A 23,704-nucleotide genomic window follows, 5' to 3' on the forward strand; every position below is an offset into this window, starting at 1 on the left:
TTGTCTTTCTACCTGTCTCTCTCTGTCATTGGCTATACCTATATACATACCATCACTACTCACACACACACCAAAACGCCTCTTCTCTGTCCGGTACACGAGGAACACCACCGTCCATCATTTCCCGGCCAGGAGAGTGAGCGGCGCCTCTCACCATACAATTACTGATGGATGGTTTCTGATCATCACCAGCGGATGTGAAGAACCATTAATCCTCTAAAAAAAAATAGTTCATGGGTAATAGTCATTAATACCGGGATAGGAAATTTGGGACCGGCATTGTTCATTAGCGAAGGAGGGCCACTACCGTCATTACCTGAGTGTGTGGACGGATCGGCCATGAAAGGCGGATTATTAATGACCCTGGGCATGGCAAGGGCTCGGCAGCGTCAGCCTGTTCTGCCGCGTGTAGATAAACGGGAACCGATGCTCAGGGGGGAGGCGGTGAAGACCTTTGTTGTGGGGCAAGTGGCGACCCGTAAGCTGAGAACGGTGTGAAGACCTGCTGGAGGGGAGGACCTGAAGGCTGCAGGGAAGTCATGTGTGGCTAGAGAATGAGAGTGAGAGGGAGTGAATGAGATAGAGGGAGGAAGAGAGGAGGATTGACAGAGAAGAAGGGACAGAAAGGGAGGAAGAATAAAGAAGGGAGAGAGAAAGAGGGAAGAGAGAGAGAGAGAGAGAGAGAGAGAGAGAGAGAGAGAGAGAGAGAGAGAAGGAATATATTCGAAACATATACATCAAATGAATTTATTTTCGGCTTTGTCTTGCGGGCCCGGAGTGCTCTTATTCACCAGACAAAATAATAATTTGTATGTAACTCATACAGACGCGTCGTTCTATCTAGTTTATGCTTTGTCCAAAAAAAAAAAAAAGTACACACAAATGTTTCCTGTATTGTGAAGATCTGTGTAATATGCCGCGGTGCTTTTGCGCAGACACGACTGTAGAATAAAAAAAAATGTATGTATTTGTCATGATTCAGAGAAAGAGAGGGAGGGAGGGAAGGGGGTATTGGAGGGAGCACCGATAGGAGGGAGAGGCTTTGCTGGGTAGGCACAGTTGGAGGGAGGGGGATGGGCAGGGGAGGTTGGGGACAGACGAAGATGAGGAAGTGGATAGGCCTACTGTTACCCAGGCAGCCAACATAGCGACGCTGAGCTTGTAAGCCTTCCCCGTGGTGTGTGTGTGTGTGTGTGCGCGCCGGTAAGTGTAACAACGTGGCCATGCAGAACTTGTTAAGGGACAGACAAGTTCTCATGCGCGGCCGCCTTCCCCTCGCCGGCCCGAAGAGACTCAATAGGAACCCGTTCTCGGTGTGAAGAAACTCAGACTCATCTTGTTGCAGCAGAGGAATGTGTCCCTTGAGCACGCCCTGCCGGGTTTTGTTCTAGTTCCTGCAGTAAACGTGTCCCATGGAGCAGGAGCGATGCGTCAGGCTGGTTGCTGCAGGGGAATGTGTTCCATGCAGCGCCCCTCATGGCCCTGCTGGTCTGGTTATGGCCGAGGAATGCGTCCCATGACACAATGATGTCGCCTCACCACCTCACGTCGCGGCGCCTCACACCACCACCACCACCGCCGCCACCTCCACCGCCACACTGGGCACCCGCTGGCTGGGTCTTGTGCAGTCTATAGAAACTTTATTGAAAAGACACCATCATGCATTGTAATTGCATAGCTCCAGTCGAAGCATTTTGGGAAGCAATTAAATTGTATTCAATTATTGCATGCATAACTTTCAAAAACGGTGTGGAATGAGAGGACTGGTGGCCAAATGGGTGTGTTCATTATGTGGGGACCATGACAGAGAAATGTTAGCAAACCACTCGCCTCCGCTGATGGAGGAATAAAAGACATAAATAACAGGGAAAGGCTGAAAGGTGAAAAATAATAGGCAAGGGGAAATGATTTTTCATGAGCGCCATATCACCATTACTCAGCCATCGGCGCCATAACGACCGGCACGGCCAGAATTCGTTATGAACGTGTCTCATTCTGTTTTGGCTTTGTGTCACTAACGCGTCTCGTTATTGTTAATGGCGTCAGCTTGCTTTTGGCAGACGAGATGACTGCGTGCGAGCTCCATTTTTCTCTCTCTCTCTCTCTCTCTCTCTCTCTCTCTCTCTCTCTCTCTCTCTCTCTCTCTCTCTCTCTCTCTCTCTCTCTCTCTCTCTCTCTCTCTCTCTCTCTCTCTCTCTCTCTCTCTCTCTCTCTCTCTCTCGCTCTCTCTCTCTCTCTCTCTCTCTCTCTCTCTCTCTCCATGTATGTAGAGGTGCTTTACGCCTATACATCTATGCACGTAATTGTATTTAAACCCGAACTCGAAAAAATGTCAGATGTCCTCTTGATTTTGGGAGCCCTTCGTCGCCCCTTCTTGAGCCTCACGAGACAACCCATTACCAAAGCAATGCGTGAAGATATTAGCCTATTAAGTAGCAGCCAAGGAGGAGGGTTATCTATCTGTTTTGGCATGGTCTCATCTATAGGATGTTAATTATTTCGATATTTTTTCTTAATTTTTTGGATATCTTTATCTTATTCACATTCGAAAAACATAAAAAGCAATATAAAGATGATTGATCCCTTGGAGTGGAAATGTTTATGCAGCAAGTGTGCCGAGCCCCGCCAACCCCGAACTGATGGCGCCGCTATAGACTAACTGTAAAATTATGCAGAAACTTTCATATTTTACAGAGGCCAGATGTCAGGCGCCGGAACAAGCAGCATCAAGCATGCCGGTAATTTCTGTACAGCCAGACTGATGTGTGACATTTACCATACCTTATTTTTGTGCGTGAGGCTGTGTGTGCGGTGGCGGCGTGCATGATGCAGCAGCAGGGACCCGCCGAGGGACCCGCCACGCGCCGCGCAGCGCAGCCCCGCACGGCCGAGCCAGCGCGCCCCTCAGGCCACTGCTCCGACACACGCCGCTGAAATGGACGAGGGCAAGGCTCCTCAGGAATTTGGATAGATATTTGCCTCGTCATGTCTCCTTCGCTTGTCGTCTCCCTTGACTTGGTGAACCCTTCTGCGTGTTGCGGAACTGTGGAATTATTACCTAATCAGTCAATTCTTCGTCAAGCACGTAAATTATACTTGTTTTGTGACCTACCTGTTGGGTTTTATGAAACCGTAGTACTATTCCAATATTACTTACGCCGTACCGTGCAAAATTACATATATATAAATGAATAAAATGCTTCAACCCTCTCCTGGATGATTATATATTCTGCTGAGGAAATATAGGTATAAATTTGTTGAAACATTACCAAGATCAAGACTCCCAGTATACCCCTTAATGTTTTATATCTACAAAAAGAAAATGATGCATAAATCTCATGAAATCTGTGGTGAATATTTTCTTTGTCTTTCCTTTCATCGAGAGAAGTGACATGAGTGGTTTGACGGTCATCATATCGCTGACAAATCGTTGGTCGTCGTCCAACGAAATGCCTGGAAAGGTTCTTTTTTTCGCAGTTTTGATTCTTTATAATCACATCAGAGAACATCTACACATATCTCCACAGCCATTAACTCATCGTGATCTTCTTTTAAAGCAATGTTCGTCCTGTAGTATAGATTATTCACCACTGTTATAATCATCATCGTCACATTGTTGTTATTGCTGCATTATATGTTATTTTAATTTTATTATTATTATTATTATTATTATTATTATTATTATTATTATTATTATTATTATTATTATTATTATTATTATTATTATTATTATTATTATTATTATTATTTCCATTATCATCATTCTCTTGTGTAATTATTTCAAGATTAGAGCCTTGCTCATTACAACACCGTGCCTGCCAATTTAATGGTTATTGCACATCATTTTCAATCGAAATAGCACAAGATTCCTCCATCTGGAAAAATATAAATAATTAGCAAGTTAATAACATATTTTGGCAGTAAACATGAGCTCCCTTTTTAATCATATACTGAGGACAACGTCCAGGGAGCAGCGCCGCCCGTCCCGCCCTGGCCCTTGCATCCGTCACGGCCCTGGCGGCGCGGCCCTCACGTCCACCTCGCCGCCGCCCACTACGCCTGAGTGTTGGGCGTCACACTCCTGCCCTTAGCGCTATTTTCAGCGTTAGGGAATAATGAAGGGTTTATGTTTGCCGCCTCTGTTAGGTTGGCGAGTGGAAGTCACTGATGACCAAGATATCGTGCACAAAGAGGTGATGTCATACCGTCAGTCACCTTAGCTTCTGTACCTCGAGGTTTGATTATTCTTTCTCTTCTCATTTGCATTTTTTTGTTGTAGTCTTCTCAGGAATTAGCTTTTCAATATTCTATGGAGAGACAGACATCAATAGGTGTTGTTTTTATTCCCGCTGCTTTTTTTTCGAGATTAACGCGACGAAATGGCCCGCGAATCGTGTGCCTGGACTCAACCACTTCATTACCGCGGCGCCGAGAGAGCGTTATGTTACTTAGCTGAGTGTTTTGTTGTGCCGACGTGCTGTGCCGGGCGTCCTTAGCACATGAGTGTCAGGCAGCGATAAACAAAAACACAAAACAGGGATTAATACATTAAAATGCAGTCGTTTCAAAACTGAATTATAAAGATTAGAAGTAGATAGTCGTTGAAAATAAGTTATGAAAATGGGAATACGTTTTAGAAAATGAATCAAGTAAAATTAGCTTCCCTTTATCTTTCGAGATTGAAAGACGTAATGGATAAGCAAGCCATACCCTCAGATCACCAAGAATATATATTGCAAATGTCAGTATTTTCATTTTTTAGGAACCAACGGAAGTAAAATGGAAAAATTACCGAAGTAGAGGAGGACGTTACCGAAAGTATTTGATGGAAAGGACAAGTAGGAGAGATAATGAAAACTATAGATGAGGCCGCCGTTTGTCCAGCAGCTTTGAGAAAAATACCAAGTAAATGTTCTTCGTTGTCGAGCTGGATACATTATTGTCTTCAAGTGTTTCTTTTCATTTTTTACTCTTTACAAGTTGCCAGGTAATGAGACACTCAAGTCCTCAATATCAGAGTTTTGATTGATTGCAGTTTAAGTTAACTATGAAATATCAAACACCGTGTGACCAGTATTTTGAAAACTTATATCATCCAAAGGTGCAACACTATCCCAAGATAATAGCGAAGTAGAGCGCCATGATTTAGTGAACTTAGCAAGGGATTGGCTTTCACAGAGATTTCTGCCTCGCCTTTCCAGAAACAAACTGGCAGTGTGATATGGTCTGACCTTCACTTGACCGAGGGAAAATATCACTTTCATGGTAAATCCAGAGACATGGTTGGTGGTTGTGGTGCCTTTCAAAGCCCGCTAAAATAAAATATACAAGTTTACTAGTTGATGAGTTTTGTTTCATACTTAAATTTACAGTAAAGCTTGAAGGAAATGTCTTTTTTTTCATTATTTTTCATACAAGGATTCAACTCTTGGCCACAAACTCAACATTATGAAGACTAACTAACCGAGGTACCTTATGAAGCACTTTTAAACTTAGCTTTGGTCCTATACACCGTACTTAGTTCTCAAAATATATATCATAAGAAGGAAAACATGGGACGAATCTCTGTTTAGGGTCGTATCGAAGTATATATTATAAGAAGGAAAACATGGGACGAATCTCTGTTTAGGGTCGTATCGAAATATATATCATGAGAAGGAAAACATGGGACGAATCTCTGTTTAGGGTCGTATCGAAGTATATATTATAAGAAGGAAAACATGGGACGAATCTCTGTTTAGGGTCGTATCGAAGTATATATTATAAGAAGGAAAACATGGGACGAATCTCTGTTTAGGGTCTTATCGAAATATATATAATGAGAAGGAAAACATGGGACGAATCTCTGTTTAGGGTCGTATCGAAGTATATATTATAAGAAGGAAAACATGGGACGAATCTCTGTTTAGGGTCGTATCGAAGTATATATAATGAGAAGGAAAACATGGGACGAATCTCTGTTTAGGGTCGTATCGAAGTATATATAATGAGAAGGAAAACATGGGACGAATCTCTGTTCAGGGTCGTATCGAAATCTAAACGCACAAAGCCGCGGTGGAGTTTAAGACTAATTCATCGTTGATTGTCGGTGACTTTCGTGTGTAAGATGACATCTGTTTCTTCCCACTTGACCTCAGAGCGTCGCCTCAATCGCCCACAAGGCCTCCATGGCTCTCCTGAAGCCCTGACACCTTTGTAATATTTGCAATAACAATATATGTGATAGAAAGCTTCAAGGTATTCAGTGGGATCAAAGTGGCGTTATATATATTTCGGTGCCATGAGAGCTGATAAAAAATAGTCAGGGAAATATTGGTGATCGTGCATTTATATTTTAATAAAATTATAAGCACGACAGATCAAAGGGGACGATGTACGCTTTACGTTAAAAGGACTTTCACAGATCCACACGGGAGTGAAGAAATAGTAACTGAAAAAAAGAAAAATATGCCGTGCGCCGTAACAACAAGAGCTGCTGACGGCGGGGCGGTGACTCGTGCCGAACAGACAGGCCACAACAGGCGTGTAATGGGCGGCCGCAGGTCACTCGGAGGCTTACCACAATGGCTCGCCTTTTTTGTGTGGAGGTTGAGGCCGTGTGAGGCGTTGGCCATGGCGAACGGAGGAAGAATTTATTGCTTTTACCTGACGGTTAAGGAGTCTGACCGTGGACAGAACAAAAAGATGTAAATCCTCAAAATGCTGCTCCGTAGAAAAGAAGACAGAGGATGACGACAAACACTGATAATCAAGTTTGCCTCAACACACCACCTTGAGGACGCCCACACCAGCGGCGGCCACTCATACCAGAGCAGAGGGAGGGCGGGGGCTGCTGGAGGGGCTTTTGCAGATGACCTCTAGCAACGTGACCTACCACTGGAGGATATGTAGCTTTTCCGCGACGCCTTACAACTCCAGAATAATAAAAGAAACATATGCAAAACTAGGAAAAACAAACAAAGCCGAGAATCAGGACTCCTTCAGAGGTAATTATTGTTTTCAACGTCGAGGAGGCAACATTTTCAGCATCGTTTTAGGAGTCGTTTGTTGTGTGTATGACTTATGCTGTAGTTTTACCCTTTTTCTTATGCTGCTTTTTTTAAATAATGAAAACTTAGGCAAAATAGACAGAAAAAACATATAGCTTAGTTATAGGAGAACTCTGGAACTAATTTTTTGTCTTTTTTAAGGCTAGAGGCGGCATCTTTAGTATTATTTCAAGAAGCTGTTTGTTATTGGTGTTACTTATATTATTGTTTTGTCCTTGGTCTTTTTCCTTTACCATAAAAAAAGGAAACACCTCATACAAATTGATTAATCCGAAGTAAGTTAAAAGTGCTGATAAAACCTCGTCTTCCTCTGCTGATGATTCTCGCTGGTTGGATAAAACAGGTCAGGAAATATTTCATCGCAGTATCGTTCATTTTTCCAACAATTTACCTTCCGAATAGGTGTGAACGAGAAAGTGACAGTCCCCCTGAAATGCGACTCTTTTGATAAAACAGAAAGGTCTCTCGTCTCGGCGGGCAAAGAGAAGTGAAGTGAAAGGGAAGGAGAAGCCGCTGTGTTTTCGTGCCGGTAAATCTTTCAGACATCGACTGAAGGTATTTGTTTCCAGCGAGCGGCGGGCTGGCAATTGTTCAGTACCGTAGATATTGTTTTGTGGCCATGTTGATGAAACTTTTCCAATCGCCCCGAACAGCGATACATGATATAACAGCCGTGTGTGTTTCTTGGTTGGTGTTTGTTTCGGGCCGACCTCTGTTCGTGCACTCTTTTTGTGGGATGATGGAATAACAGTTTTGTTGTACAACGCCGGGTGATCAGACGAACAGCTGTTCCCGGCATCCTGCGGTGCCCCCGCGTCTGAAGAGGAGCCGAAGGGAGCGATGCCTTGGAGGAGAGTGAGGGGAAGATAGATAGGTAGGTAGAGAGATAGGTAGACATATAGATAAATAGAGAGATATAGAAAGAGAAGTAGCTCCTTTTTATCATGTGTTTTCCTTCCATAACGGTGTATTGCTGATTATACTTTCCTTTTGATATGTTTTGGAAATATCACTTTACCTTAGTGACTTCTTCTTATTTAGACTCTTTTGTAAAAAATACAGTTTTTCAGCCTCTGTCGACCGCTCACATGCACCACCACCACCACCACCACAAAAATTCCTCACTCCCCGCCTCCCCCAAGTCTTTCAAATTCATCAATCTTTCTTTTATAAACTCAAAGTGTCCTCCTGAATTTACTTCGCCTTTCTTTTTTTCTGTTAATCTTTTTTTTATCGAATTTATTGTTTTTTTCCCTATTTGAGGAGGAAAATCTTATAACGTTAAGAAAGTCACATATTATTTAACCTCAAGGACGACCATCAGTCGTGTCGGCTTTCAAAAAGATCCCTGAAAAATATATATGACATAACCACAGCCTAGGTTTAGTCTTGACCCTGAATTTCCAGTGCTGAAGTAAAATATTTTTTTGCTATATTCATGTACACAACGACTAATATAAATCATTGTTAAACTGTCCCTCTTCATCGTGTGTAAAATTCCCACATAGCGAATTTTATAAATAACCTTACCTAGAAAAAGATGGCAAGTTACTAGATTTTCTCTTTCCCTAATATTCATCAGGCCTCTGAGTCTTTTCCATGCTTTCCTGTGGCACTAAGATCAGTATTCTGAGGCGCTTTCGCTTCTCGACTTTACCGCTTCCAGATACCGAAAAGGAGATCAGTCACGTTCTTATGAGAGTGTTTTTTCCCGTTCATGGTACACTCAAACTAGCACCAGTGTTATAAAGCTAACACTGGAAAGGCCCACGACTCCTACGCAACCTTTGGCAAACTAGTGTGCTTGGACGCTGAAATGTTTAAGAATATGGCCCTGCTCCTTAAGCATATACATTAGAACACTTGATTGGTTCATACGCATCTTCAGTCTTTTCTTCTTACATAAATAGATTATCTTCACTCTCACTTATCTCAGTTTCCATAAGTCAAAATACTACTTTCTTATGTAACGCTTATTATAACCAGTATCATTTTGCCTCTTCTGTACAAATAAAACTGTCCCTAAACCTCTGAAGATACCCCACTTTCATCACCACCACCACCACTACCGTCACCACCTCCACCACCACCACAAAGCCTCACTCTCCATCACCCACAAGTTTCCTCCACCCTCACGTCTTCTCTCCTCCCTCCCCGAATACTTCCCTCCGTCTCTCTGACCTCCTCACTCTTCCTCTTCTGCACTCAAAGGGTTCTCCTGCACAGTCATCCTCTTTGTTTTATTCTTTTTCCTCTTGTTTTTATTGTTAGTTTTAAGCATATTCATATTCTGTTTCTTCTTTGTTTGTTTCTCTTCTTTTTGTGCCTCATCGTCCTCCTCCTTCGCTTCTTTCTGTTTCTCTTTCTCCTTCTCATCTCTCATCCCTCCCTCTCCTGCCATTCCTTTTCTTTTATTACTTCTCTCTTAGTCTTTTTCGTATCGTTATTCATATTTTGTCTCTTTCTGCTGTCTTCCTTCCTTCCAGTGCCTCCTCGTCCTTGTCGCCGTCCTTCTCCTCCTCCTCCTCCTTCACTTTCTCATCTCTCTTCCTCCCTCTCCTTCCTCCTCTCTCCCTCCCTCCCAGCCTTCCTCGCTCTCTTTCTCCCTTCCCCAACTCGTTTAGCTGCGGCTCTCCATTGACCTTTGCCCGCTTCGTCGTTTTCATTGCGAGTATTGTTAGGTTTTATATATATCATGATCCCCGCCTCCCTCCCTTCCACTCTCTTTCTCTCTCTCCCTCTCTCTATTTTTTTATATCTCTCTCGGTCTGCCGCGAGCTTTCACCACGAGGGGGAAAACTGTGATCGTCTACTGCTGGACAGGAACAGGAAAATAAAAAAAGAACAAAAAATCGGCCAAAAATTATACATACTCGTCAGTTTTTTATATTTTCTTTTTACTGTCACCTGCGAGGCCTAATTTGTTGCTGTATCGGCGTCGCTTTGTACAAAATTGATAAAGTAAAGAAGAAATTCATTGACACGCGGACGAGGCTTGTTGGTTATAAAGAAATAAAAGAAAATAGGAATGATTTAGTTAACGTATATATGTATATATATATATATATATATATATATATATATATATATATATATATATATATATATATATATATATATATATATATATATATATATATATATATATATATATAGCCAGCCGCCTTTTCCATTTTTGAGGTTGAGGCTCAAAGTGTCCGTCAGAAGAGGGGCCGGTGTCCCGACAGGCGTCTGACACCTTTTGTTTCACCATCAGTCTGCCTCGCCGCGCCGCCCCGCGTGACACCCTCCCCATCCACGCCACCTTCAGGGCCGGGAAATACTCTTTTTGCGGCACTCCCGAGGCCGCCTTGCACCGCCCTCCCCTGCCGCTGCCTCGCCCGCTGCCTTCCTGGCCGACGCCAAGCGACCGCTCGGTGAGTTTGCTGAGGACCTAACGAGACTTCTTCAGGTCGAAAGAGTATCACCCAACGCCTCTGTTAAATCATCAGAATGTCCGATGGCTTTCTATTCCTGAAGCTGTCGCCAAAATGTTGATTATCATCTCAGGTTACTATGTACATGTTATGGCTTAGGGAAATAAACATTTTCCTATTCAAGTGAGGAATTCTTTTACCTTTCCTATTTGCTCCATCGAAGGTATGAAGTGTAATGGCTTTGTGCGTTCTCCTGACTCATTCCTTGTTGGGAGAGGCCGAAACTTCTGCTTGTGTGTTGTTGGGGCGGAACAAGAGGGATGGGAACGTCTTTCAATACACGCTGGTATAAGTATATGCATACACGCTATCGTCAGTCTTCATCAGTCCACTGCAGGATAAACTTTTTTCTCCTCAACGTCCTCCATCTCTCTGTTTGATGTTAGTGTATTCCAAACTGCTCCGGCGAACTCTTATATTTTATTTCTTCACGTAGTTCTTCTTTCTTGACTTATTCGACTTATTCCCAAGGTTCGGTTGTCTGTCATGTATCAATTTTATTCATGGTAAGGCCAGTCGAATTCAGTTTCTCCCTAACTCTCATTGAAATATCTTAAAACTTTATCTATTTTTAAAACCATGACGCTCGCTTCCTCTCTCAATGTTATTCACTTCATTTTTCTCTCAGTATTTCTTGGTGTGTTTCTTAGTTTCATTTCATGTTATTTTGGTGAGGCACCAAATTTATAAACCGTATATCATGACGTAGAATTCGCTGAATATACCTTTTTTCTTCAGGGGAAGTAGCGGGTGGCTATTGCCGGTACTGCCGTGATTGCCAGAAACACTCCTTCTCATTCCTTGCCTTTCAGATTTAATTTTCGTGGCTGCGTTTGCACCACTTTGTTTTAGGTGTGTGTATTTCCTCACTCCCTCACTTGCTTAATAGCCGATTCTTATTTGTCATTCCGACTAATAAATGACCATACTAATTGTTTTCTTCGCGTTACTATTCAGGTCTCTTTTCAAACTATTTGTGCATCTCCTTGCTATTTTTCATTACAGTTTGCCCAATGATCATTTAATTATCATCATTCAAGACTCTTAAGCACTCCTTAGCAAGCCATGAATAGTTTTGGAGAAAGTGGAGTTGTACATCCACCTATATCTCCCGATCCGTATTTATTAAAATATCAATCCATCAATAGCTCTATATGCCTATGTAGCTCTTTATATATAAATAAATAAAAAAATAAAGCTATATATATATATATATATATATATATATATATATATATATATATATATATATATATATATATATATATATATATATATATATATATATATATATATATATATATATATATATATATATATATATATATATATATATATATATATATATATATATATATATATATATATATATATATATATATATATATATATATATATATATATATATATATATATATATATATATATATATATATATATATATATATATGCACATACACACGCACGCATCTGATATGAAAGTTAAACACCTCCCTTCAAGTAACGTGGAAGACCAGCAAAATGGTGGCCAAGAATCCGGTTCTTGAGATCCTTCCGGGGTGCGTTGGGGCGGGGGCAGGTGTTGGCGGGTCTGGGGGCGGCCCGGTGGCCCTGTCATGCAGCCAAGGAACAGGTCTGTCTACCCAGGACGAGACACACCTGAGTGCCCAACACTGCCCTCGAGATTGTCAGTGTTCGCGCGAATTTGTCCATGTAGTGGCCGGGCTGTCGCGACTCCTCGTGGGGCACACACACAAGTAGCCTCGAAAGATCTTAAGAAAGCAGCGAAAAGGGAAGAGTTACAGGTGAAGCGTGCCGAAGGAGGAAATTTCATAAATAATCCAGTCAGAACTTGAGGAGGTAGTTCAGGTGAGCATAATAAAGTTACCAACTGTAGATCTAAAGTAGTTGCTTGAGCAGATCATTAAGATAAATATGAGTCTTGAAATTACTCTCTCCATGTATTAGAGTAAATCTTGTGGGCCACGTTGAGATTAACTTTGCAAAGGAGTTTGAAGAATTATTAACGTTGACAAGAAAGAAGAGTTTGTATTTTCCTCATTGCTGGTTTAAAATGCAGACCATATTTTTAGCTATTTAGAAAGCACATGTGTATATTTTTTTGTTACTACATCACTCAATGGGAACCACAGCTCAGTAGATACATAATGCAAGAAGTCTTCATCTTCCTACAAAAGACGCCAGTACAAAACCCACTCTGGCAGCCGAAAAATGTATATATTACCAAACAGATTAGGCAGACACAACGACTATCTCCAGTATTTTAAAGGAGTAGAAAAGTCTGCCAGTGTGGGTTATATTCACATCAAGAAGATTAGGTTAGTGAAATTATTCCACTATATCTAAGGCGGCAGTAATTCTCGATATAGATGTTTCAGCATTGCCCTCAAACACATAGACTAAAGGAATATATGTCCCTTAATCATACTATCAGAGGGATGAGTAATTTTGGGCAGTCTGTTCGATACTGAAGTGAAGTTGCATTCTGGTAGCATGTTCCTGTCTTACCATTTCTTCTCCTGTCATGATTGTCGCATAAAATTATTAGAATTATGACAGCAATTTTCATAATGATGGTGATGGTGATGATGAATCTCTAACTTGAGTATTGTCGTGATATTTGTATTTCTAAACTTTGTATTTTTGTTGTCTGTTAATATTTGTTTTCATAGAGGTATTTTTGACTAAAAGTATTGATCACAGACTCCTTCTTTCTCTCTCTTTCTTCTCTTCCTCTCTTTTTTTCTCTATTTCTTCTTTCTTTATTTTTCTTTGTCTTTCTTTTTCTTTCTTCTCTCTCTCTCTCTCTCTCTCTCTCTCTCTCTCTCTCTCTCTCTCTCTCTCTCTCTCTCTCTCTCTCTCTCTCTCTCTCTCTCTCTCTCTCTCTCTCTCTCTCTCTCTCTCTCTCTCTCTCTCTCTCTCTCTCTCTCTCTCTCTCTCTCTCCTAACCCCTCTCCCACTCCCCTTCCCTCTCTCTGAATCCTACATAGTTAAACAATATAAGGGAAATAGGCAGGCATGTAGATATATAGATAGTTGTATTTTTCTTTGCAAATTTTATCAGTTTCCCGCTACGGCTTTTCCTTTGTTCTGGCATTTGTTGTAATCGTGAATTCTATGCAAGCTACGGTCATCCCTTGAGCAACACTTTTGTTAAACGAGCTTTACTTTGAGCAGCACGCCAAATGTACTTACGCAATAGTGAGCTTTTATGTTCTGACTGACTCGAGTCCTAAAAGAGACGGAGAGAGAGAGGGAAAGAGAGTAAAGGTAGAGAAAGAGAGGTAGAAAGGTAGAGAAGTAGAGAGAAAGTTAGAGGTAGAGAGAGAGAGAGAGAGAGAGAGAGAGAGAGAGAGAGAGAGAGAGAGAGAGAGAGAGAGAGAGAGTTATATAAATGAATAAGTAACAGATATACAAAGGAATTCCTCATTGCAACCAACAGTTTCTATTCGTATACGTCAAACAATTAATTTCTTAGGTATGTCGCTACCAACTTTCACTAACACCACCACGAACCTCAACCATTATTTTATCACTACCACTACCAACATCATTCATCAGCATTACCATCACTACCACCGCTAATACTTTCTTTATTATAATTCATCACCTTAACAACAAAAATAACCGAACCATGATGTGCCTGAGATATTGAATAAAATAAATAATAAAATCTATGTAGATCCAAACTATCAGGGAATTTTATCTAGTTCATTTGACTGTAGGAGTAAAAAGAATAGATGGAGAAGGAGGGGAAGAAGAAGGAGGAGGAGGAGGAAGAGGAGGGGGAGGCGCAGGAGAAAGGAAAAAAAGAGAAAGAGGAGGAGGAGGAGGAGGAGAAGGATAAAATGAAACATGTGGAGGAGAAAAAAAAAAGATAAAGTAAGCAAAGTTATGACGAAGATGCACAAGACAAACAAGGAAACAAGCAAGGAAAGGGAGAGGAGAAAGAGGAGGAAGAGGAGAAGGAGGAAAAGGAGATAAAGAAGCAGGAGAAAGAGGAAACATTGAAACACGAGAAGAAAAAACAGTAAAAATAAAGAAAAAAATATAAGGAAGATACGGAAGACGTGAAGGAGGACGATCAGTAAGAGGAGGAGACGGAGGAGAAAGAGGAGGGAGAGGAAAAATCGAAGCACAGGAAGAATAAATAACACAAAGGAAACAAAATTATGAAGAAGATGCTCAACGAAAGAAAGAAAAAAGACGATCAGGAAGAAGAGAAGGAGGAGGAGAAAAAGAAGAAGAATAGGAGGAGACGAAGGTGGAGAAAGAGAAAATATTAAAGCACAGGAAGAAGAAATAACACAAAGGAAACAAAATTATGAAGAAGTTGCTCAACGGAAAAAAAAAAGACGATCATTAAGAAGAAAAAGAGGAGGAGAAAAGAGGAAAAATAGGAGGAGACGAAGGTGGAGAAAGAGAAGATATTTAAGCATCGGAAGAAGAAATAACTCAAAGGAAACAAAATTATGGAGATGCTCAACGAAAGCAAAAAAAAAGACAATCAGGAGGAAGAAGAGGAAGAGGAAAAAAAGAGGAAGAAAAAAGGAAACGAAGGTGGAGAAAGAGAAGATATTGAAGCATCGGAAGGAGAAATAGTAAAAATAAAAGATTATGAGAAAAATTAACTGTAAGAAACGCAAGACGAGAGAGAAGACTGTTAGACTGAGGAAGAGAAGGTGAAGAAACAGGAGGATGGCGAAAAGGAGAAGGAGGAGGAGGAGGAGGAGGAGGAAGAGAACCAAGGGAGGAGTATGTGTCAGTATCTCTCTCTCCTTCACCCTCCAAGACACTTCCGCTTCCCTTCCTCCTTTTTTTCAGCCAGTAGATACGTTTTTCCCATTTTTCCTGTCTTCCCCTTCCCCGCCTTTCCACACATGGCGAGGGAGTCTTCTTTGTTGTCCTTTTTCCTATTTTTTGTGAGATTTTTCAGTGATTCGTGATTTTTTTTCTTGCCTTGATGGTGTCTTCAACTGAGTGTGTGGGGGAGAGGGTGGGCAGGGGTGTACGTGTGTGTGTTTGTGTGTGTGTGTGTGTGTGTGTGTGTGTGTGTGTGTGTGTGTGTGTGTGTGTGTGTGTGTGTGTGTGTGTGTGTGTGTGTGTTGGCTTCTCTGGGAATTTCTTGGTCCTCAGCGGTCATGTACGTCGTTGATTTTCTCTATATATTTTTTTAATTCTAAGATTTTTCATGATTTCAATGGGGGTAAGTTTTCTCATCCCCATTATCATCATCATAAATATTAACGTGGGGCACAAAAAATCCTCCTTCCTTATTTATTTTCAGGTCGTTTCTTCTTCGTCCTTTTTGTAAGCATATCTCGGTCTTTTATATGATGTTCAGACACTCATTCCTCTTCCTCTTGGCTTCAACATCATGGTAATAACAGTGTATATTCGAGAAGCTCACAAAGCATTTTACAGTATCATATTGACTCACCTGTTCTGTTTATTTATCTCATCTAAATGGTTCTTCTACGAGTGATTTTGATTTCGTACATAATAATTCTACCGTTTGAAGTTGATGTTAAGATTACTAACTCTTCAAAATAGACACACATTTCTTCATTATTTATTTATTCACTCTTACTCATGGTCACCTGTTTGCCAATCACTGTCATTCAGGTAAAGGTTACGTATGACATTTTATCATTGGGCTATTCTTTCGTTTTCCTATTTTATTCCTTGTATTTTCCTAATCTTACTCACTGACTTTGTTCCTATTGCTTAAAAACTGTTCATCGTTAGATTCTGAATTGCCTAGAAAGTGAACTGCCTCCTCGTACTTTAACTCTAACTGATCGACGGTCCGGCGTGGCGAGGAACTGAATCTTGCAGCGGAAAACCCAACGTTGCCGCACTCTTCAAACCGACACGAACTTTTCTTGTCATAGGGCGGCAGAGGATGTGTCGGCCGCTTAGCTTTGTCGTGTAAAAGGTCCCCAACGCGAGGCCGCAGGATATGTTTGACCCCACCTGGCCGGCCCTGTCTTGTCCATCTATCTGGTGTATCAGTGTGACGCTCACCTGAGCCTTACCTGTCTGTCCAGCTGGCTTGTTTTATGCACGTGAACCAGCTGTCTTTTTCTGCCGGTGTCTCTGCCTATCACTCCCATAGCTAACGTTCATATGCCTCGTTCGCCTGTTGGGCTTCACCTGTCTGTCTAACCTGTCTGTTTTATTTACGTGAACCACCTGTCATTCGCCTGTCTTTTTTGGCTCTGTCTTTTTGTATAGTAAGATAGACATGTCCAAGGAAAAAATTAGTCCGAACACACAGAGCAAGATGTCAAATGAAAGTGATCAGATCGAACCACCTTTCTATTTTGCCCTTTTGGTCTGTCTTTTCACCCTTACCTGAGCCACCTGTCATTCACTGTCTTCCTACTGTTTTTCTTTTGTATAGTGAAGTAGACAGGCTAAGGAAAAGTAGTCAACATATAAAGGAATATGCTAACTAAAAATTATCAAATATAAGTACTCGAATCACTTGTTTATCTTACACCTTGGACTTTCTTTTTCACTCTTACCTCCCATTGAAATCATGAATAATCTTAAAAGCAAAAAAAAATATAGAGCAATTGAACAGCGTACATGATTGCTGAGTACCATGAAATTCCCAGAGAAGCCAACACACACTCACTCTTACCTGCTTCTCTAGCCCTTCTGATTAACTTTCGTGAGTCCCTTGTCTATATAACTTCTTAGATCTTTCTGTCAACCTTCTATTTAATGTGTGTATATTATTTGCTTGAACCACCTGTCTTCTCTACATGCTGTCTGCCTATCCTTTACTTGTCCTAACGTTACTCCTTCGGGCTACAGTTACGGGTGAGGAGGAGGAGTGGGAGTAAGCAGGTTCTGTTCAGCATGGGTCGTGTGTTTATTGTGGTTATTACTTACCTGAATCACCAATCTTATCTGCATCTTGTCTACCTGTCCTTCACCTGTCCTAGCGGCACACCTTCGGGCTACAGTTACAGGGGAGGAGAAGGTGGAGGTGTCATCAGGCTCTGTGCAGCATGAGTCGTGTATTTATTGTTTATTACTTACTTGAATCACCAATCTTATCTTCATCTTGTCTACCTGTCCTTCACCTGTCCTTATGTCACACCTCGGGGCTACAGTTAGAGGGGAGGAGGAGAAGGTGGAGGTGGCATCTGGTTCTGTTCAGCATGAGTCACGTCGTGTTCAGCCGCCGTGGTGTGTTTGCAACATGTAAATTAAGCATAACGCGCGATTTAACATAATTTTGTAGAACGTGCTCATTTGTAGAGACTGGAAGCCATTTTGTCCGCCGTGGGGGCTTGAGGGGGGCGGGGGGAGAGCTTGAGGGGGTCGAGGCGGCGGAAGGGAGGAGTTTTCATCATACATTATTCATTTCTTCAACAATTTGCTAATTCGGGGGAAAAAAACGTGATTATTAGTCCATTTCCATATTACGGCAACAGGGCGGCAGTGCGTAACGCCAGACAGGCAGACCCTTCCCCTTCATCTAATTTTTAGCGTCACGACCATTATTCTGGGAGGCAATAATGACCCACGTAATATACAGATTTACGGCCAAACACATATTCCCCCCCTAAAAATAGCAATTATCGTTCCATGTTCAAAATCAAGTGTCATGAACAAATTTCAGGCAAACGGACCTGACAGGCTTTGAGCAAGGCAGGTGATGGGAAGGGGGGGGCGGGTGAGGGGAAGGAGAGGGAAGGTCAGGCCATGAGAAGGAAGGAGTGATAAGAGCAGGGAAGGAAGAAGAGGGAAGGAGAGGACAAGAAGGTAGTGACAGAGGAAAGTAAAGGAAGAGGAAGGGGAAGATAAGTGAAAGGAAGGAGGGAAGGGAGGTTAGGCCATGTTAAGGAAGGAGAGAGTAAGGCAGGAGAGGATAGGAAATGGAGGGAAGAAGGAGGCAGGAAGGCATTAGCGGAGAAGGAGAAAGTAAAAGAGAGGAGAGGGGAGGAGAGAAAAGAAGGGAGGAAGGGAGAGGAGGTAAAGGTGGAGCAGGGCATTGAAGGGAAGGGAAAGGAGGGCAAGGAGGAAAGGGACAGTAGGGCAAGAATGAGAGCATTGAGAAAAAGGAGAGAGAAAAGGAGAGAGAGGTAGAGTACTGGTAGGTAATGGGAGAGAGGGAAAGGGGAGGGGTTCTGGGCAAGGGACTGGAGGGAAGGGGAGGAAGGAAAGAGAGGCAAGAAACGGTAGGCCAAGACAGAAAAGGGGAGAAGGGAGAAGAAGGAGAGTAGAGGAGGAGGTAAAGGCGGGGGGGGGGGGGGTGAGGTAGAGGAGGGAGAGAGGGGGAATTGGCCATTGGAGGGAAGGGGAGGGAGGGAAAGAAGGCAAGGAACGGTATGCCAAGACAGAAGGGGAGAGAACGAAGGAGAAGGAATGTAAAGGAGAGAATAAAGGAGGAGGTAAAGGAGGGTGGGGGTGAGGCAGAGGAGGGAGAAGGGGGGATTGGGCATTGGAGGGAAAGGAAGGGAGGGAAAGGAGGCAAAGGGCGGTAGGCCAAGACAGAAAAGGAGAGAAAGAAGAAGAAGGAGAGTAAAAGAGAAAGTAAAGGAGGAAGTAAAGGAGGAGGAAGGTGAGGTAGAGGTGGGAGAAGGGGTGAAGGGGCGACTGGGCATTGGAGGGAAGGGGAGGGAGGGAAAGGAGGCAATGGCGGTAGGCCGAAACAAAGAAGGAGAGAATGGAACAGGAGGGGCCGGGGGAGGAAGGGCAGGCTTCGGAGACTGCCAGGGGGGACTCGTTGAAATATTCCGCTGTTTGAAAATGTTATAACATGCAAAGCGCGGCTGATCGTTGTGCATATTTCGTTTTATTCCTTCACGTGGAGTTACTATTAATAATAACAATACGAGTAATTATGATAATGACGATAATAATAATAGTAATAATTAGAATCGTATTATTGATTATTATGATTATGAAGGGAGTTTCCGTTGATGCTCAGTTGCTGTCTGTGGTAGTAGTAGTAGTAGTAGTAGTAGTAGTAGTAGTAGTAGTAGTTTTTTTTATTATTATTATTACTATTATCATTATTATTATCATTATTATTATTATTATTATTATTATTGGTAGTTGTATTAATAGCAGTAGTACCGAAGGGTCATGTCTCTGTTCTTTCTGCTCACAACTTTCTTAATGTCGATACAATATAGCACTAATTTTAAACATAAGACCCCACGGCCCTTTTCTTTTCAGCTCCCCCCCTCTTGCTCCTCCCTCCCTTCCCTTCCCTCTCTGTCCCCTCCCTCCCTTACTTGTTGCTCCCTTTCCTCAGTTTCTTCCTTCCTCTCCCTCTCTGCTTCTTTCCTCTCTACTGTTTGATTGTCTCCCCTGCTTCCTTATCCCCTTCCTTGCCTTCTCCTTTTCTCCTTCTTTGCTAACTTGCCCCTCACTGTTCTCTCCTCTCCAATTTCTTCTTCCTTTCCTTCTAACCTCCTTTTCTGCCTTGTCTCCTCCTTTTCCTGTTCTCTTTGCCTGTCCTTTCCTTCCATCCCTCCCTCCGACCTTTATTTGCTCGCTCCTTTCTTCTCTGTCCTGTTATCCTTCACTCCCCTGTCTACTCCTTCCCTCCCTTGCATTCCAGTTCTTCTCTATTCTACTTTCCTTCCTTCCCTTGCCTTTCCGCTCCTTCTCTGTCCTGCTTTCCTTCCCTCTCTCCCTGCTGACCTTCACTTGCTTGCTCCCTCTTCTCCTCTGCTATCCTTTCCTCCCCTCGTCCTGCCTACTCCTTCCCTCCCTTTCTCTCCTGCCCTCCCTCCCGCCTAACCTTCACTCTCCCCTCAAGCCCCGCCGCACACAACGCCGCCCTAACCCCCTTCATGCAGGCAAGCACGCCGTTCCCTCCAAAAAACTCATTCAAACACTTTACGCAGCCGGATTGTCCCTAAGTCGCGGCCGTATTGCGAAGCTGCTTACCAGGCGCGGCGGAGCACATGTTGTGGCCCCGCCGCTGAAAGAGTAATATTTTTGGGTTTGCCTGTCATTCAGAATAACAAAAAGATCAAGAGATTACGCCGTGATTGTTCTCAGCTCGGGGCGCTTCAGCGGTGACCTGCCCTCGCCGGAGACTACGCGTGTGAGGGGGAGTAAGGGTCGGCGAGGGTGTGTGTTGGTCCAGGGAAGATGGAGTGGCGGAGTAATGCCCTGGTGATGGAAGGGTTAAGGTTCATTCTCCTGGAGTGAGGCTAAGAGATGTACATTTCCATATCACCTTGTTAAAAAGAAATCACACATTGTTTTTTTTTTTTAATTTTGAGTGATTGAGGCATAAAAGACCTAGAGGCTGCTTGTGTAATCTTGTCCATTTCCATAGCAACTCATGAACCTATTTATTTTTATTTCACTCCTGTGTTAAAGGAGAGAAGACGCTGCTTGTTTATCATGAAGGGAACCTCGAACAAGAATTTTACGTTTATTTTCAGGGGCGAGGGAAGAAGGAAGGATAGGATGCTTAGTATGTTTAGTTGACCCACCCTTGGCTCGTCCACATCACGTATGGATTTTGTTCTGAGTCGAGGACAGAGGAAGCTGCTTGTCTATCATCATAAAAAAATAACCTCGATACGAATATTGCTCATGTTTTAGGGAACAAAGAATGAAGGAAAGAAAGGCTGCTTAGTATGTTTAGTAGACCCACGCTTGGCTTTTCCAACTCACATATATGGATTTACTTTGGTTCTGCGGGGGCAAGGGACGCGGCCTGCTTAGTATGTTACGGAGACTCGCGCTTGGCTCGTCCTCATCACGTATGGATTTTGTTTGGTTCTGCGGGGCAAGGGACGCGGCCTGCTTAGTATCCGGGGGAGCCTCACGCTTGGCTCGTCCGCCGCGGATTGAGAGTAGTCGTGACAGACACCTGCAGCGCGCCGACCAATGGCAGGCCTCCGCATAAAAAGCTCTTTTTTTGTATTGTTTTACAAGATTACCCGATTAATGCATGTCTTCGTGTCACGGTAATCGCATGATTTGTCCATTATTTGATTGTCATTCCGAAGTGCTGTAATGGTGTTGGTTTATTTGGCACTTCAAAACGCTAATCCCCCGTCACGCCGCCACTGTGACGGCCTCGCCTCGCCTCGCCTCGCTTCGCTTCACCTAACGTCGCAGGGAGGAACCGCAGCCCAGGGTGTGGCGGCGGAAAGCTATGGGGGAAAGGAAGGGGTAAGGGAGGAGAGAGAGAGAGAGAGGGAAAGACAGACAGCCAGACAGATACAGACAAGCAGACAGAGATAGGTAAAACAGACAGACAAACAAACAGACTGATAACCATATAATCTCTCTCTCTCTCTCTCTCTCTCTCTCTCTCTCTCTCTCTCTCTCTCTCTCTCTCTCTCTCTCTCTCTCTCTCTCTCTCTCAAACTTTCTCTCTTTCTCTCTGTCTCGCATCCTCCCCCTCCTAACAAGTCAGTCTTTCCCACAAGCATCACAACGGACCGGTTCACCAACAAGTTCAACTCCTCGCCCCGCACCTTCCTCCTGCCTGTCCACGAGCATCATTCTGTCAGGGTTGCTGCGCCTCACACCCGCCCCACTTGTACCTCAGCAGGGCACCGGTCCATGTGTGTTGCATCTCAGCCACTGTATCTAAGAGCGGTGCCTTCATGAACCAATTTGTAGATGTTTTGCAAGTATACACAAAATATGTATCAGTTTGACAAGTATTTCACGGTATTGTTGTCAAGTATACAGCGAAAGAAGAAGTCGTGATTTGTAAATGAAAAGGATAGGTTGATAATTACGTCTTATTACTGTGATGGTAACCGAAAATAAAATAATAAAAATGATAAGCGATTCATAGTCTTTTCTTCCTAAACTCTCTACATACATTACCGTAATAAATATATTCATAGAGATATAAATATTTAAATTGATTTTGTATTCATAATGTTTTATAATGTGGGAGATTTAATATTGAAGATGAACGCCCTGATATAATTATTGTTTGTCCTTCACTACATACCGCCATGTTCCCCTTCACCTTTTCTCTACGGTACAGGAGGCTGACAAAAGCAAATACAAGTTATATAAAAAAAAAACTGCAACATACTGCCCTGATAAAATTAATAAAAGGAAAATTCATAGACAAAGATCAATTTTGGTCACTGAGGTGTCTTCATTTTCCAATTTTGAAAGAGCTTGAGCTGTAGAAATGGAGAAGAAACAGACGTAGGTAGGTGGCACAGAGTGTAACCATTGAGAGGGGTGAATTAATTAAGATACATGTTAACTTTTGCACGAGGAAGTTGGTCAGCATAGTGATGAGTTTGAGTAGAAGTCTTGTGCAGCGAGGATGTCGGAGGGCTGGAGGCATGCACGTAGCTCCCTTCTTCTCCTCTTCTCTTCCTTCCCCTTATCCTCCCTGCCTATGTTAGTTGTTAGAATTTCTCGTTCTTCTTTACATTTGCTGTGCATCTATATATCTTTTTCATACATGTATTTACGTGAAAGGAATGGAGTGTTTATCATAAGTCGTCCACATTTCCTTTATTCACTTACCATAAACCAGCCTGTAGTTCTAACATACTCATTACTATCAAATCTTGGTCGTGACAAACAAAATTTACAGCAGTGTAAAAGAACAGACATCAATAATCACGGATATGTTTCCTGCGGTAATAATGCGTTCGTTTCTTTTACTTCCATAACAAACATAATCCAACAAACATTCGTAAAGTTTTCTGTACGCATACTGTGATTAAGGATTTTTGAAACAATACTTTGCGGGCACCGAGAATGAGAGTGATAAAGCGGGGGATCACACTAAACCGTGAAGCTTCAGGTGTAATATGCAGGTATGTAAGGAAGGTGTTTCGTGTGCAGGAGAGAAGAAAATATTTTGGCCCGTAACACTGAGGAATAATTTTGGGCAGAACCTGGGGTGGAGAGAAACCAATACAAATAGAAAGAAGGAAAAGCGAGGGAGAGTGTGTTTGTAAATTGAAAGGCAGGAGGCATGATACAGGAAGAAGTGGTTTGTCTTGACCCAAAGCTTTGTTGATTTCTTTGAAGGAAGTAGTTTAAGCTTTTTGTCAAGATTAACTTCACTTCTTTCTTTAATTAGTCCCCTGTAATTCAATTTGCAAGCACATTTTCCCTTATCTTTCCTTCCTTATATTTGTATTTTTTTCTCTATCCCTTGGTCTGCCCCTAATT

The 23,704-nt window shown here is 42.5% G+C and overlaps 1 protein-coding gene across 6 annotated transcripts in view; it reads left to right on the plus strand.

Annotated features, from left to right (window-relative positions):
* Positions 1-23,704, plus strand: part of LOC127002194 (uncharacterized) — a 208,380-nt gene that overhangs the window by 99,997 nt on the left and 84,679 nt on the right. Inside the window, exon 4 of one of the 6 annotated variants that reach the window (XM_050867883.1) lies at positions 10,306-10,905. The exons of 4 other annotated variants lie outside the window; for them this stretch is intronic. In XM_050867883.1, coding sequence (XP_050723840.1) covers positions 10,306-10,469 — 164 coding nt within the window. In that variant the 3' untranslated portion in view covers positions 10,470-10,905. Of the gene's footprint in view, positions 1-10,305; positions 10,906-12,158; positions 12,395-23,704 lie in introns of those variants that run through there. One more of the 6 variants, XR_007755865.1, reaches the window with a different exon arrangement.

This window comes from Eriocheir sinensis, chromosome 22, assembly GCF_024679095.1.
Source record: "Eriocheir sinensis breed Jianghai 21 chromosome 22, ASM2467909v1, whole genome shotgun sequence".
Lineage (NCBI taxonomy): Eukaryota > Metazoa > Arthropoda > Malacostraca > Decapoda > Varunidae > Eriocheir > Eriocheir sinensis.